General features: G+C 32.6%; 2 protein-coding genes across 3 annotated transcripts in view; both read left to right on the top strand.

Moving 5' to 3' along the window:
• The first annotated feature begins 2,125 nt into the window (after positions 1-2,125).
• LOC149568282 (coniferin beta-glucosidase-like) lies at positions 2,126-6,245 on the top strand. 2 transcript variants are annotated; one of them, XM_089821258.1, is made up of 7 exons: positions 2,126-3,534; positions 3,987-4,102; positions 4,371-4,591; positions 4,889-4,920; positions 5,005-5,174; positions 5,458-5,566; positions 5,720-6,245. In XM_089821258.1, exons 3-5 carry the CDS (start codon positions 4,411-4,413, stop codon positions 5,137-5,139), a joined length of 348 nt encoding a protein of 115 aa, XP_089677384.1. In that variant the 5' UTR covers positions 2,126-3,534; positions 3,987-4,102; positions 4,371-4,410; the 3' UTR covers positions 5,140-5,174; positions 5,458-5,566; positions 5,720-6,245. The 2 variants fall into 2 exon arrangements, with proteins under 2 accessions (XP_089677384.1, XP_089677383.1); XM_089821257.1 differs by lacking the exons at positions 2,126-3,534; positions 3,987-4,102 and having other exon boundaries at positions 4,236-4,591.
• A 4,186-nt stretch (positions 6,246-10,431) lies between these two features.
• The window catches only part of LOC149568283 (uncharacterized), a 53,874-nt gene continuing 48,082 nt past the window's right edge, over positions 10,432-16,223 (top strand). The window contains exon 1 of the mRNA XM_089821264.1: positions 10,432-10,533. The gene's annotated coding sequence lies outside the window, so the exon portion shown is untranslated. The remainder of the gene's footprint in view (positions 10,534-16,223) is intronic.

A 16,223-nucleotide genomic window follows, 5' to 3' on the forward strand; every position in this document is an offset into this window, starting at 1 on the left:
GTTGTGAATTGGTGTCTCCCAGATTCATTTATCCATTCATAACATGTCACATCTTGCCCTTGAATCATTTTCTTTTTTCTTGCTTATGTGGCAAATAGCCAAATGCTGAATTGGTCAAAGATAGTTTTAATCTTGTTTTAAGATAAATGAAGTTTAACATCTATATTAAACCAAAAAATTAAATGCTTTATTTTAAGTTGGAATATATGATTTGTTATGTTATGATGATGTTGCCATAAAATGTGTTGTTAAATGTCATAATTTAATAACAATGTGATTATGCTAATGTATTTACTTCCTAATGATGATGCAATTAAGATGTGATATGTTGGATTATGATGGGTACTGACTCATTGTTGATTGTGAGTGTCTAACTGATGCATGAATTGATGTGACGAGTGTGTAGTTGAGGTAGAGAGGGCTAGCCTCTCAGAAGGGGATGCATTGGATGATCGTGTTGCCACTCACACACATCACATAGGATTTCATGTTGTTAGTCCCTGTCGTATAGGTAGTTTTTGCCTACTTTATCCTATTAGTATTTTTTTTGAAAAAATCTAAAACATTGATGAATGTGAAATGTTTAGCCTCAAAATAGGAATTTTTATATTATAATGCTATTTTTTAATTAGTTATAGCAAATTTTGCTAATGGTTTTGAAGAATTTAAAATGAAAAATTGATTAATATTATTTTGTTTACCCATCTATTGAAAGTGGTATGATTAAAATTAAAGAAACCACACAATTAATTTTTATAGTAAATGGTGCATCATGCGTTCGTGAAATTGGTCATTCCCTAAAATATAGCATTAATAATTGATTAATATTAATGTTGAGGAGTCTATTAAAAGTAATGTGATTTAAATGAAAGAAGTCACTGAATGTAGTTTTAAATGCTTTTTGTTGAGGTGTACCATCATGTTTCTACATTGACGTGCAATTGGAAGAATATTACAACCATCTCCTGATTAAACTTAAATGCATTTTTGTTGTGGAAGTAATTCCCGAAAATTTGGCATTAGCAATTTGTTACGCAAAGGAAGTATATTTGACCGATTGTTGGTATGTAACATTTCATTTTGTATTGTGCCATGGGTTACTGGTTTTGCGGGTAACTATGCATGAATGCTATGCTTATTGTTTGTCGAATCCGTTGTTCGTGTGTGATGAGTTGAAAGTTGTTGCGTGTGATACTTCTCTGGTACCTGGTCATTTTTGGGTCTTTTTCTTAATGGTTTTTCCCCTAATCCTTTTCGATGTTTTGGGGCGAGGGGGGAATGGCTGCTATCATGGAAATGGTTTGCGGGGCAGCTATTAAAAGGTGAATGTTAGTTATCGAGTTGGGTAAAGTGTGAAAAGCCTATGTGAGTGTTTTTATTAGCCCGCCATTTCACTCTTTCAAGTTTACGGTTGGCACAGCCAAATATCTGAGATTCATTGTTGTAAATGTGCTGCTCCATGCCCTCCATTGAGTCTTCTATTTTTTGGCTTTCCTTCAAACCCTAGCACATTACAGAGTGCCTGCTTGCTGAAAAGAAAGCAAAACAATGGTGGGTGGTTCTGCTTTTTGGGGAGTTTTTTCACAAGAAAATAATGTTGGTTCCCCTTTATTTGTGATTCTTTCAGTAGGAATGGTGACAATATTTAATAAGGCTCCACTAATTTAATACGAATGAAAGTAATTTCCTTTCCGCCACACCTATTTAAACCCGCCAATCTACACAGAAGCAGCACAATGATTCAATCTCATAGTTGCAGTCAATGGCGATTAAAAAGCAAGCTTCACTCTTCGCACTGTCCATTCTCCTTATTTGTTTTCTCTGTTCTCCCTTCTGCGAATGTAGAACAATAAAGGAAAATTATTACATGGAAAACATATCTATAGTCAGGTACATGAAAATTACTTTGGTTGTAGCTAGGTCAATGTTTTGATCTATCTAATTTGATTCTTTGAGGTAGGGGAAAGATACTTATTTAGTATGTTTGCCATGAGCCTTGTAGGGGTCGAAAATGGTTCCAGCCCTTGGGATTAGCACAAATTATATTCTTCTAGTTGCAATAATTTTTAAATTGTGATTCTTGAATCTTGACCACTGAACGAATCTTCTTTCCAAAGAATTAAATCTTGTAAATCCTGTAGCAAGAATGAGGATCCTCTAATCCTATTCCAAGCTTGCTGAATCAATTTTCGGACTTCCCATTTGCAGTCCACTTCTTGCTTCTTTACATTCAATTTCCAAGCTGACCAAATGACTTTGTGCCTTCAGTTCTTTATTGAAACCTAACATACATTTGATGGAAGAGTTATTATTGTTAATGATCAGTGTTGTCTTATATGCCTAATCTTTCAATATCATTATCAGCAATATAAAGTAACATGAATCTGCTGCCAATATGGTCGAGAAGTTATGCCAAATGCAATAATGAGGAAGAATACTCACCACAAGCTTTCCAGACCAGCTTACCTTTGAATGATGTGTTAATGGAACGTAGGAATGTCCACGAGTTATAGAAAATGGCTTTGCTGAACATGCGCACTTAAATGAAAGAAACACTTTCTTATGTTGCCCCCAACCATATATTGTGTGCCAAGAAATGTTCCATGTTGCTAAAATAAGAAGGAATCCCAATTGTCCATGCAGCCTTCTGACTTGAGGAACTGTGCCAAAGAATGCTCGTGTTGTCCAGAACCCACCTCATGCACATACTAGGGATGGAGCTTAAGGAAATAAACCACTCACACTAGCACATGAGAAACTTAATATTTCTCTTAGTTTGATCTGGACATCTTCTTACAGTAATTATCGTTGTCTGTTTATAGGGTGTAGAGAGCAAGCCCTTTCAAGCGTCAGTAGGAGTGTACAGCCACGTATGCTTTATTCCCAGGCAGCAACCTATTGATGGAGCCCATTTTAAATAGGTCCATTTTCGTGTATTGTGATGGATAGCTGGCCTATTCAATAAATGGTTACCTTAATAGTGTTCTGTCTTCTTTAACTGCATATATTTTTTTGTGTCAATTTCTGTAGTTGATTTTGATGATAATGTTGTTGAATTCTTCATTTCCTGTAAATAGTTCATTACTATTTCCTATAAATAGTACATTATCATTATTAGAGTCATGTAAATAGAGCTTGCTTATGTTTTTACTTCTAGCAATATAACTAACTCTATATTGCCCTTATAGTCATGTGCAGACTTTCTTTGTGCCCTAATTTTGAGCTTTATTCTACCCACAATATGCTTAAGTATTTCTAAAATGTCAATCTTGGCATGAAACTATTTCGAAAAATTCCTTCTTTGTGTTGTTCAGCGAGGATTTTGCAGCATACTCAGAAGTGTGCTTGACAGAGTTTGGAGACTGAGTGAAGTACTGGATGAGATTCAATGAACCCAATATCTTTGTTCCTTTGGGGTACAACTCTGCTACTTTTCCACCTCAAAAAAATTCCTAGAGGGATACATCCCTTGCCAGCCCAAATGTCCTCCTTGAACACGCGACTTTAGTGGAAATCTATAGAACAAAGTATAAGGTATAATCATTATCCTGCTTTATCTAATCAGAACATGGAAATTATTATCCAACCTCTAAGATAATGTATAAACAAGGAAAGCCTCTATGATACAGGGAAAATCAGCCCTTAGGATATATCAATGTGTAAGTTATAATGTATGAAGCTAACTCATGTACGGTGCATCCTAGAAACTAGATAGCCATTTGCTATAAGCACATCCTAACTTTTATCTCTGTTTGTCTGAGTATCAATATATTATGAATCTTAATCTTTACATTCTTGTTGTCATTAAATTTGTTCGTAATGTACTTCTAAGAGTGTCACCATTGTAGCACAGACCACCATCCTCTTGTTGCTGCTTATTTCACAAACATATTATGAATAACATACTCAGTAAAACAGTTGCATAGGCTGAGCAGAATGGTATGATGGAATTGACATTCTTACTATATTCTCAATAATTGGCACAGGCTGATCAGAAAGGCATGATTGGAATTGACATCCTTGCTAGCTTTTTTCAGCCTTCGAGGAATACCAGAGAAGGCTAAAACGCTGCATAGAGATTGCTTGATTTTCAAATCGGATGGTAAGAGAAATTCATATTTCTTAAAGCCCTTGTTTTCTCCTTTAAGTCTAGTCTAATCCAAATTTTGCAGTAGTGACATTTTTAGAAGCAAGGATAGACCTGTCTAAGTTCTTCAGTCTTAGTGTATATACTAGAAGTCGAATACTTCTTATATAATGAATTGAATGTAAACCTTTCTTAAATAGATCTTCAATGAAGGAATATGATCTTGTATGCTAATCCTTCACATTATAAATCATATGCATTTTCTTGCAACAATTGATTGCAGATTTTTGGATCCTATTTTTCATGTAGACTATCCTGCTCACATGAAAGAAACATTGGGCTCTGAGATGCTCTCATTCTCTAAGCAAGAGTCCATGAAATTGAAAGGATTTGTAGATTTTCTGGCTATAAATCACTATTCCACCATGTATGTTGCCAATCCTCCTTGCCCACCAGATTGCTTGGACAAATGCTTCTATGAGGATGTTAACATTTGCTTGTCAGGTAAATTAATGAAGTCTTTCATATTTCCACAACCCATATCAACGTATATATTCTTTCTGGGATTGATTGTGTAAAAATTTTTAGCACCAACATTTTCAATCATACTACATGATCCATCACCAGAATTCAGTATGATCCAAAACGTTGGTGCTAAATTAGTATACAATCAATCTCAGAAAGAACAGAAAGAATATATACAGGTAAATTTTTATATATATAAGGTTAATCTGAGTATACAATTCACAAATATAAATGAAATTTCTGAGGCCCTTGATTTTGTCTCTCAAACTTTAACAGATACACGTGATGGCGTTCCCATTGGACCAGAGGTAAATTTCCGAAATCCCACTATCATGCCCTGTTTAATTCTCTATTTCCATGCACTAATTTGTGTCTAATCTTGTATTTTGCAGGCTGCAATGAAGCTGTTTTTTGTGGTACCCTATGGAATGCTAAAAATACTTGACTACATCACTGTAACTTACAACAATCCACCAGTTATTGTAGCAGAAAATAGTAAACTGAATTGTGCTACTAGGCGATTGTGAATTTGAGTCCATAAATGATACTGAAAGTCCATAAGGTAGTTAAAATCCGGACTGTTTAAACATCATATAAGAACATTTGATTCTTAAACTAAAAGTATTAAACAATCAAAATCGACTTACCTTTTTTGAAGCTTATTTTTTTCTTAATATGTGATCTTTAAGAGTGGCACAATCATGTAGGGTGTAAAATAAAGCTTTTGATGTGTATAATTTATAAAATCAAATTCATGCAATTGATATCAAATCCATGCACACTACCATTTATGGACCTGGAAATCATGTGTACAATAAATTAAGTTTTCTGCTTGATTTGAGCAGGATTTTCTGAACCCAGAAACGATTCTCTGTCTATCAACAAAGTACTCGGAGACAAACACCGTCTTGATTATCATCGAGAATACATGAACTCTTTGTTAAAGGGTATTAGGTATGCAATTCTCTGCATTAGATTGCTAAATTTATGATTCACAAGAATACATCCTTTTAATTTTTTATAATCAGAAATAACCGATTGATCACCCATTTCAGTACAATTCAAATTCTACTCAATCAATTCAATTAAATTTGAATTCAATTGCAGGAATGGAGCTGATGTAAGAGGTTACATGGGGTGGTCTCTGCTCGATGACTTCGAATTCAATTATGGATACACTATCAGATTTGGCTTATATTATGTGGACTATAAACACAATTTGAAAAAATATCCGAAGATGTCTGCTCAGTGATTCAACAAAATTCTGACGAGCAATTCAATTTTGTCTCTATGAGAGAAAAGCGATGAGGGCAGCTTAAGTAGCACTTAAATGGACAAAGATCTTGATATACATTGCCGCCATTACACAGTTTCTGGGGCCTGCGTGTGAGCTATTTTCACTTGTGGGCTGGCATTTTTTCTTCTCAAATCCGCATATTTTACGTGCATTTTTGCAAGAATGGATTTTTTTCAATGCACATTGTATGGGCACTCTTGTAGGATTAGTTTTAAAAGCCCCTTGTAACCTTTTTTATTTGTAACTATGCATAACTGGTGTAATGTCACGAGTTTGATTATTTTAATAGATACGGAAAACGTTTTCTAATGAAAGAAAAGGGAATTTTTTTTAATATTTTCACATATTATCACTTATGACTTGTTTGGGGCACTGTTTTATGATTGGACGAAGGAATTGTCAATGTAAATTCTAGACATTAGGCTAATTGTTGTGATGTCATTTGTTAGTCAGTGGCATCCACTTTGATTCCTAAACCTGGAATCTACATTAATGTTTTACAATAGAACTATTTTTTAAGATAATTTTTATATTTAATTGTATAGTTTAAAGTTGTATATTAAAAATATGTTTTAAAGTAAAAAGTCAAATTTTGTTTTACAATTAAAATATTTTTAATTACTAAAAAAAATCAACATATAATATTAATTAATTAATTAATTAATTAATTGATTAAATTTTTATAGTATTTTTAACAATAAGATAGTACATACAATTTATTTATGTGCAAACTATCGGGCTATACCACAAAATATAATGAACAAAATGCATTCTAGTACCCATTATAGATCTTATTTAATCTAAATTTACTAATTTAAAGGTTACAAAATATAATGAACAAAATGCATTCTATTACCCATTAATCTTTTTAATGTAATTTCTTATTACTTTTTTCTCCGTCTTTAAATTTTTTATGATACTTGTTATTGAGTTTATATGTTAACTTACTTCTTACACCTAACAGTTCCATTTTAATACTTGGATCAAGAATAATGTAGGAAGTATTAGCATAAGTTAATGACAATATTACAGTTCATTATATTCATTCTATTTTCCTAGGAAGGAAATTATATTCTTCATTTTCTAATCATTCCTTCGGAATTAATGTTTAAATTGCACAAGTCAAGATATAGAATACTATCATACGACATTCTTTGATGTATATAATAATTAATTACCATCATAATTTTATAAAATTTGGTTTTTTCTTGATATCGTTGGTTATTTGGTTCATTAAAATCAATCCCACTTGATTGCTTGATAGGATTCTTAAAAAGCGTTTATACAATATTATTTTAGATGCTAACTCACTCTCATCTAAACAACTATGATACCACTTTAGGGAAAATTATGACGTGAAACATATATTTATGTTAGGCTGAGGTAATGATACAATTATTTTTGTTCATAATTTATCTAAATAAGAAAAATAAAGGATTTTTGTTCATAATTTATCTAAATAAGAAAAATTAAGGATGCCATGAAAAAACTAGTAATAATCGCACCATTGTACCAAAATGCAATTACAAACTTTACCCAACATGACCAATCAATGAACAACTAAAAACAAAGCTCTATATTCTTTAAATACGGCCTATTTTAGTACATTGACCATCCAAATGCAACAAGTAAAATTGTATGAAAGTAATAAGAATATTTAAGAACAAAAATTGAAGATAATATTTAAAAGTGTTATGTCATATAATGGTGATATTCTTTAATCTCTTTTTTAAAACTTTGTTATTAACTTACTATACTCATCTATTTGTATTCTACTTGTTTATTTTTACCTTAACAAACCAAAAAAATATAATATGAACCTAAACAATTGCTAGATTGTTTTAATAGAATGAATTGATACAAAATATAATATTCTTAATTTTTATAAAATTTCATTTAAAGTTATTTTATTCATAAATTTTATATGATAATTTTTAACATTAAATTGTGACCACTTTTTTTTTTTTCAACATATGTAATATTTATAAGTAATTTTTTTTCTCATAATTTAAACTTAATTAAATTTTATTTTTCTTTAAAATTAATATATATGAAAATAAAATAAATAGCACAATATTAAAATAAAATATTTAATGTTATTTAATAAATTTTGATATTAAGCTACATATTATTGTTAAAGAACTTATATTTTTTAAACTTATAATATTTAAATATAATTTTTTATATTCTTTATTTTCTTTAAAATTTTAATACAAATCTTGACCTCTATTATTTATATTTGAAGACTACACATCTCATGTGTGCATTGAGTTTTGAACTATTTAGAATATAACACTACTTTTGACTTGTTCTAGTATGAGGAACTCCACAATCAATTAGGAAACTATTTAGAATATAACAGTACTTTTGACTTATCTACAATAAAGAATGATGAACACCATTGGTTATTTGGTTCATTAAAATCAATCCCACTTGATTGCTTGACAATATTCTTAAGAAGTGTTTATACAATATTATTTTAGATGCTAACTCATCCTCATCTAAACAACTATGATATCACTTTAAGCAAATTTAGGGAAAATTATCACATGAAACATATATTTATGTTAGGCTGAGGTAATCATACAATTATTTTTGTTCATAATTTATCTAAATAAGAAAAGTTGAGGATACAAGAAAAGACTAATAATAATCGCACCATTGTACCAAAATGCAATTACAAACTTTACACAACATGACCAATCAATCAACAATTAAAAAAAAATTGTATATTCTTTAAATACGGCCTATTATAGTACATTGACCATCATTAAATGATAGATTAGCAAACTCAACACCTAATGAGCAAATGCAACAAGTGAAATTGTATGAAAGTAATAATATTCTAAACAAATATTTCATATTTAAGAACAAAAATTGAAGATAAGATTCTAAAAGTGTTATGTCATATAATGGTGATATTCTTTCATCTCCTTTTTAAAACTTTGTTATTAACTTACTATACTCATCTATTTTTGTTCTACTTGTTTATTTTTACCTTAACAAACCAAAATATATATACTATGAATCTAAACAATTACTAGATTGTTTTAATACAATAAACTGATACACAATATAATATTCTTAATTTTTATAAAATTTCATTTAAAGTTATTTTATTCATAAATTTTATATGATAATTTTTGGCATTAAATTGTGAGCACTTATTTTTTTTCAACATACATAATTATTTATAAGTAATTTTTTTCTCATAATTTGAACTTAATTAATTTCATTTTTTGTTAAAATTAATACATATGAAAATAAAATAAATAAACTTATGCTAATGACAATATTACAGTTCATATGTAACTTATGCTAATAAATAAAATTAATACTTTATTTGACATCTCTTGCTCTCTCAAATATAGTCTATACTTGCTTGTCCATATAGTCTATACTAACTTGTGCTCTAAAATACAACATCATAGTTGTCTATATGACACTCCCTTAATTGTGCACCTACTAATATAACTTCTATGAAGTTTTCCAACCAAAACTCTATCTATCATGTTAGATAATCTGTATGATACTTAGAAAAATTTCATGACTTAATCCACAAAGTCTTCCATCTTCATACTAAATATATTTTGCAATAAATGACTACATCCAATGTCTCTCTTCACCAAATTTTCAATAGATTGGATATTTTGAACTTAGAAATGCCTCTGACAAACCATGTAAGAATGGAATGTTGAAAGGGAAGATTAAAATGGTTCTCGAGAAAGGACTTACCAGTGCCCTAGCTCCTGATGATGGATCACGTAGTGTGATTGGAAACGTTGATGTAAAAATCTCCACACAATCTAATCCAGAAGCTGATTTACAAACTATGATGAATTGTGGAAATTTGATCGCATTAATAAAATAAATAGTTCAATATTAAAATAAAATATTTAATATTATTTAATAAACTTTGATATCAAGCTAAATATTATTGTTAAAAGAACTTTTATCTTTTAAACTTATAATATTTAAGTATAACTTTTTACCTTCTTTATTTTCTTTAAAAATTTAATACTAATTTATTTCATTTTTTAGATATTAAACAATAATATATATTTAGTTTTAAAATTTTGAAATATTAAATAATGTATATCTAAAAATTAAAAGAAAGACTATTTTATCATTGTTTTTTCATTACTACTAACTTCAAATCAATCACTTACTATTTCATTATCAAACGAAGAGGCAGGGACTCTAGCTCCAACAAAGCCCTTGTTTGTATTACATTTATTAAAAGTTAACCTTGAAAGGTCAAAGTGAAATTTAGATGTTGCATTTGATTTGGTTTTATGGAATGACTTATAGATAGATTGTTATTATGTTTATGTTATTACACTAATGGATAAATTATTTTGGTAATAGACAGACAAAAGTTCCACCTCGATAGTTTGATAAGAACTTAAAATTAAATTTTAATATCTACATATGCCACCATAAAAATTGTTTTAATGTTTTAAACTTCCAAAACAAAAAGGAGGAAGGGGATTCGGTCAGTTATTTTGGGGGAAATTATAAAAAGAAGGAAAAACAAATAGATTGGGAAGAAAAGAGGAGCGACGGCTGGAACTGGAGGGGGATTCCGGGGAGAGCCGCATCATCTGCTTGCAGGTGCTATCAGGTTTCAAATTTTATGAATGCTTAGTTTGTTCCAGTTCTTAATGTCAATATCTCTCTTTCTTTGTTAGTTACTTCGAATTTGTGAAAGTATGTGTGTGTGCTCTGCAATTAAAAACTCTGCTCAGCCGTAGGATGCCAGACCTGGGGTAACGCCTCAAATAGCAGCCATATACCACATGCCGTGGGGTCTCTGAAACAAAAATCTGCCTTTTCCGACAGAAAGCCTTGAAATTGGACATTAATTGGAAGATTCGTTAAAGAAAAACGGGCATAAAAGTTAGTAATCAGTTTTGCTTCATATTTTGCCTCTTTATAGGGAATGGATTATCTTAAATATGATAATTGTTACAATGATGTCTTTAGACCTGAAGCTCGGTAATTTTTTTCTTTTTGCCCCAAGTTTTATTTTGGTTTCTTGAGTGTTCTATTTGTAATTTTCCATTCATAAGACCAAATGAGTAGATTGGTTTTTTTTTTTTTTTTTTTAAATACTTTTTGTATTATCTGTGTGTGTAAGAAAACATCTTTAGAAGTTCTGCAAATTCTGCCCTCCCAAATTACTTCAAACTAAAATAGATTGGACATTTTACTCTCCTCCTTCCATGTTAGGATTGTCCAAACACTACCATTGTGTCCTTGCCAATCCTCTCAACAGCACGATCCAAGCATAGACTCAGAATGATATACTGGGTGCCATCGCAATGCTCTTTTCTAACCACTATAGTACATTCATACCAAACATTCACTTCATATACTCGTCCCCATTCTTCAAGCGTTACTGAATGTTACTCTATTTTGAATAAATATTTGTCTATTTCCGTCGAGTGTCGCTGAAACAGTATTGTTCATTGTTTGAGATGTTTCTTATATTTTTCCTGAGATGTTTTGTTGGCTATCTCGCTTATGTTTTGGGTTTTTCTCCAATCATTCAAGCTTCTGTACCATAAAGGAAAGAATGAACATATATGTTTTATTCAGATGCAATAGTATTCATTCCAGTATTGCTGTGTTTGACTGTACCATAGGGAAAGAATGAACATATGTGTTTTATTCAGATGCAATAGTATTCATTCCAGTACTGTGTTTGACTGTACCATAGGGAAGGAATAAACATATGTGTTTTATTCAGATACAATAGTATTCATTCCAGTATCATTGTGTTTGACTGTACCATAAGGAAAGAATGAACATATGTTTTTTATTCAGATGCAATAGTATAATTAGTACAAGTCCTAGACTGAAGTCCTATGACAAAAACAAATCCTCAGCTAAGGGATGAAGGTGTTGCTGAGTTATTAGCTCAACATCCAGAAATACAATACAATCAGAACTAGTTTTAACATCTTGTTGTAAGTCAGCTTGTAGATGTGTATTTTCCTTCATGCTTGGGTGTAATGTAGCAATAATGGGAAGGATAGAATGGACACTTCATGTTTAGTTTCTTCTATCTGTCAGTTCTGTAGAATGGATACATGTTGTTCTTGTTTCTTCTACTGTTAAATCTAGCTCTGTAAGTGCTTGGCCAAGCCACTTGTTTTCTACATTTAATTATGTAGTCCAGGTAATGCATAGGTGTGTGTGACTATGCTTATTTGGTTTTTACTACATATGTGTAGTGCTATTTCATTCCCTGCTACATTCTGTGATTAGGCTGCTAGGCACATGGATGCATGTAGAGAATGTTTCACGGCTGCACTGGATCCATCCGACCCATCTTGTTTCGGAAACCTAGGCTTCTCGTGCAAGGGTCGGGGCATTCTTCATGTCAGGAAGAATTCCGGGGGAGTAATCACTTCGTGGTTGGCGAGGTAAAAGTGCCTAGGCCACACTCCTGTCTCAGATAGCAGATGGATGACATCCTATGGCTTTGGAGACAGGTTAAAGATCACATGATAGGAATGGATAAACTTAGTTTGTATTGTATGTTCATCCTCGAGATGAGCTGTTTATGTAATTTTATATAAGGGCAATGTAATTCTGGAAACTGATGTAAATGTATTTTACTGTAACCGATGTATGTTTGGACCAGCAACTTGGCTTTATGTGGTAATTAGTTCTCCTACATAACTTGTGATGTGTCAATGTGATTAATCATCACCATCACGATGTAATTCTGAACATTCTTTGAATATTCTAAAGATGTGAAAATTGCAGATCAGCACCTTAATGTTACGCTGAATTTGCTGATAAACTAATTGTTATATTAAGCAATTAATGGATGACGAGTCTTGACTTTTCCACATTGGTTATGATTGGTTCTTTTCCGCTCTTTCTGCAATTTGTTGATGTGGCAATTTTTAAAGTAGGGCATGGTTTTTACATAACGAGTCAGCAGTAGTACTGGCATTAAAATCAGAGCCTCCTAGCTTGATGCTGCAAGACAAAATCAAACTTTTTAAGCTTAAGAATATTCTGTTCAGTTTCAAATCCCAACATTTGGAGTGCACCTTCAGTACAAGCTTAATTCACAGCTGTGCCTAATCTTGGACTCAGAAAAATTCTGATACATTTGAGATTTTAAATATTCTCACAAGCTAATCCTAGACACCCCCCCTGCCCGAAAAAAACAAAAAAAACAAAAACAAAAATAAAGCAACAAAAGGCTGAAAAGGTAGCCCACAAAATCATCTTGCGGATAGTGAGATTTAAAATTCTTACATTTTTAGTTTAAACAGTCCAGAATAATAAAAAAAGCTGGAGAGATCTATCACCTGACTCTTTATCAACCATCATTGTTGCCATCTCATCAAGAGAGTCATAAAAACCCTTGAAATCAGAAGACCATACCCTAAAGGCTAATACCAGTGAGAATGATGTAGATCGCGCTGCCAAATCCTAACATTTATCCCTGCACTACTGTGGCAATTCCCCTAAATGGTACCCCCACCGCCATATTTACACCAAAGCCCCAAAAAGGTGGAAGGCAGAATGAATGAAAAGGTATTCACTGGCTTGCATTTTCCACTGATAGCGACTCTGATGTTGCATTTGCATCGTTGGTTGGATAAATATCATGATTTCTCTTGTTTCTCATTCGTACCCCTTGTTTCTCATTGAAACTTATCTGGGGATGCATAGACTGTCGGATGGAGACTTTGACGGCTAGGTTGGGAAAAATATGGTTGCCAAAAAAAGAAATTTACCGCTTACAATCTGTTCTGACCCAAAACTGATAACACACAAAGGTGGCAATTGGCCAAAATTCAATTTTTTAAAATCTAGTCTTATTGTCTATTACTGTAAGATGAATTTGTAATTTTATTTTCTCCAAAATAAAATCTGATTGCTCTTCCATTGATCCGTCTGCCTAGCCTTTTCTTTTTGAAACTTTATTCCATATTTGGGCTTGATGGCTGTACATTATATTTATATTTTTGCATGACTAAACCATACAGTTTTGTGCTTGAAATTTGGGTGCGGCTCCTTTGCATTACCTGCAAATTTAAACTGAATTATTTTGTTTTTTAGATAACGTGCGGGAAGTAGCTTGACCTTGTTTGGTCAGCTTTGGTTAGTGAGTTGTTTATGGACTAAAAGAATGTTAAATTGAGTGTTTTTACGCTCTGTGTGTAGCCTGATCACTCGCAATGCAGAAGTGGTGCATGCGCTCCAAGCACAAAGGGCCTGTTTGTTTCCTGCAATTGAGCTGGTATTAGAATTTGTGAATATTGGAATTTCCAAATTCTATGTTTGTTTAAAAAAATGAAAATGGAATAGGAATACCTGAATTCTAATTTTAACCCAAAACAAGCGTACAAATCTTCCACTAAAAAGATGGAATTAGAATTGAAAACTGAAATTGGAAGTGCAATAGTGCCAACGCTATTCCACCAGCATCTCTTGCTAATTTTACACCCAGTTTTCTCACTATGGTGCTCTACTCTCTCTTGCAAATAAAAAATAAACCAAACTAAATTAAAAACCTTTCACTTTGGCGGTGGGTAGAATCTTTTTCGGTTGCCCATGATTCAGCACATGTTCATTGCATGCTATTCAATTAGAAGTACATTAACAGTAAAATTTCCACTGCCACCATTTTATGGAATCCCAAAAGTTTTCTGATACAGACGTAACGATTTCCCGATGGAGAATCCTTTAGTAAATAGCATATCAGCCAAAAATATTCTTTTTTTACGTTATGGCTCAGCTGGCTGTGGCAGTTGTGGCCATTGGAATCACCAAGTCAACAGAGTCCATGGACTCTGTGAGTCTTGTCAGGTCTTTGTAGGATTCGGCCGAGTCAAAGTCCAAAGCCCAAAAAACCCTGGACCCTAGCCTATGAGAAGTGTGCATTATGGAGATAATGATTTGGTGTTTGATGCTAGTTAACTATATGTGTCAAATCTCTGTCCTCTATAATGGTTCGATGAGTATTGTGAGGGTTTGAATCCAGAATGGTTCAATGTTAAAACTACTCCCTTCTCCTCTGCCGCCATTGCTCGCTCTAGAAATGCTACTTTGGCCATGGTATCTGCCCTCTCGCTTGTAGACATGGGAGCTCGTAATCTTCCCATTGAAAATATTGCAGATGTACTACTCTCTCAAGAGAACACACACACAGATGATCAGGTGTGCTACGTGGCAGGTACCGCCAAACCCTTCAGTGGTGATACAGAAGCTTCTATTCACTACTTCCCTGGTACATCTCCTCAAATGTTAATAGACTTTACTTGGTTGTTCTTTTCTTTATGGTTTTTTCCACTACAAATTCTTTTTCGGGGTTTCCTAGTGCAATGAAAGATTGAGGGGAAAACTGTTAAAAGAATTGAGCCAAATCCTTAAAATAGGAGAGGGGAGGTAGAAAATTATTCCAATCACCAGTAAAAAGATCGTAAACTTGATTTCCGGTGCTCTGCTTCATTGCTAAATTAGAATAAGAACTCAAATCTCTTAAAGTTTAGGAAGGCATGCCTAATGTGTGAAAGATAAGTTTGAGAACACTAATAAGAGCACCTATAATAGTTCTGGTCATCATCCGCTTATGGGTGAGTAGTTGGGCATGTGGAGTGTTCAAGACACTTACGTGGTTTACTTATGTTTTGAACACTTTGCATAGATATCTGACATGTCATTTAGGTTCAGCTAGGAGGATGCTTGGCAGTTAATGTTGAAACAGGGGAAGCCACATTGGGGAGTGGGACAAAGTTGGATCTTGGGGGTGTTGGCTTTGGGAGCCTACGTTTCCTTCAATGCCAATGGAATGCATCGGTCTTGTTTTTAGGGTAGTGTAACTATCAGTGCAGATCCTTAGTATTTATTGTTCATCCCTTGCAACTACAAGACATTTCAGAAGCCCAAGAATGGGAAGTAAGGACATTCAAGCACTTTGTGCAAAAGCTTTGGAGAACAAAAACCTAAAAAGCACTAAATGTAATGATTTCTCAACTCTGTTTTCTGACATTAATTTAAGCTTGTCAGTTTAGTTGATGAAATGAAAATCTTGTTATGACTATGGGATAGATTATTTGTTTTTGCACTTTAGCATATTTGCAACAACATTTTGAGCAGCTTGACACAATTTGTGTAGAACCTTCAGAAAATTTTATTTGTGTCTTTCGGTATTGGCCAATATCTATTTGGAGTTACGAGTATATGGTGAGAATATCTATTTTAAGGGTCTTAATGTCATGAATTCTAGATTTGAAGGGATAATATTATCCAAGTGCAAAGCTGGGTTGTTTAGTTGCTACA

Source organism: Cupressus sempervirens, chromosome 3 (assembly GCF_028749045.1).
Source record: "Cupressus sempervirens isolate cs-2001-9-10 chromosome 3, ASM2874904v1, whole genome shotgun sequence".
Lineage (NCBI taxonomy): Eukaryota > Viridiplantae > Streptophyta > Pinopsida > Cupressales > Cupressaceae > Cupressus > Cupressus sempervirens.

Coding starts and splice junctions, on each gene's coding strand:
- LOC149568282 (XM_089821257.1), top strand. CDS start 4,315: ATGCTAATCCTTCACATTATAAATCATATGCATTTTCTTGCAACAATT. Junction 4,592..4,888: donor TGTTAACATTTGCTTGTCAG/GTAAATTAATGA, acceptor AAACTTTAACAG/ATACACGTGATGGCGTTCCC. Junction 4,921..5,004: donor GCGTTCCCATTGGACCAGAG/GTAAATTTCCGA, acceptor TGTATTTTGCAG/GCTGCAATGAAGCTGTTTTT.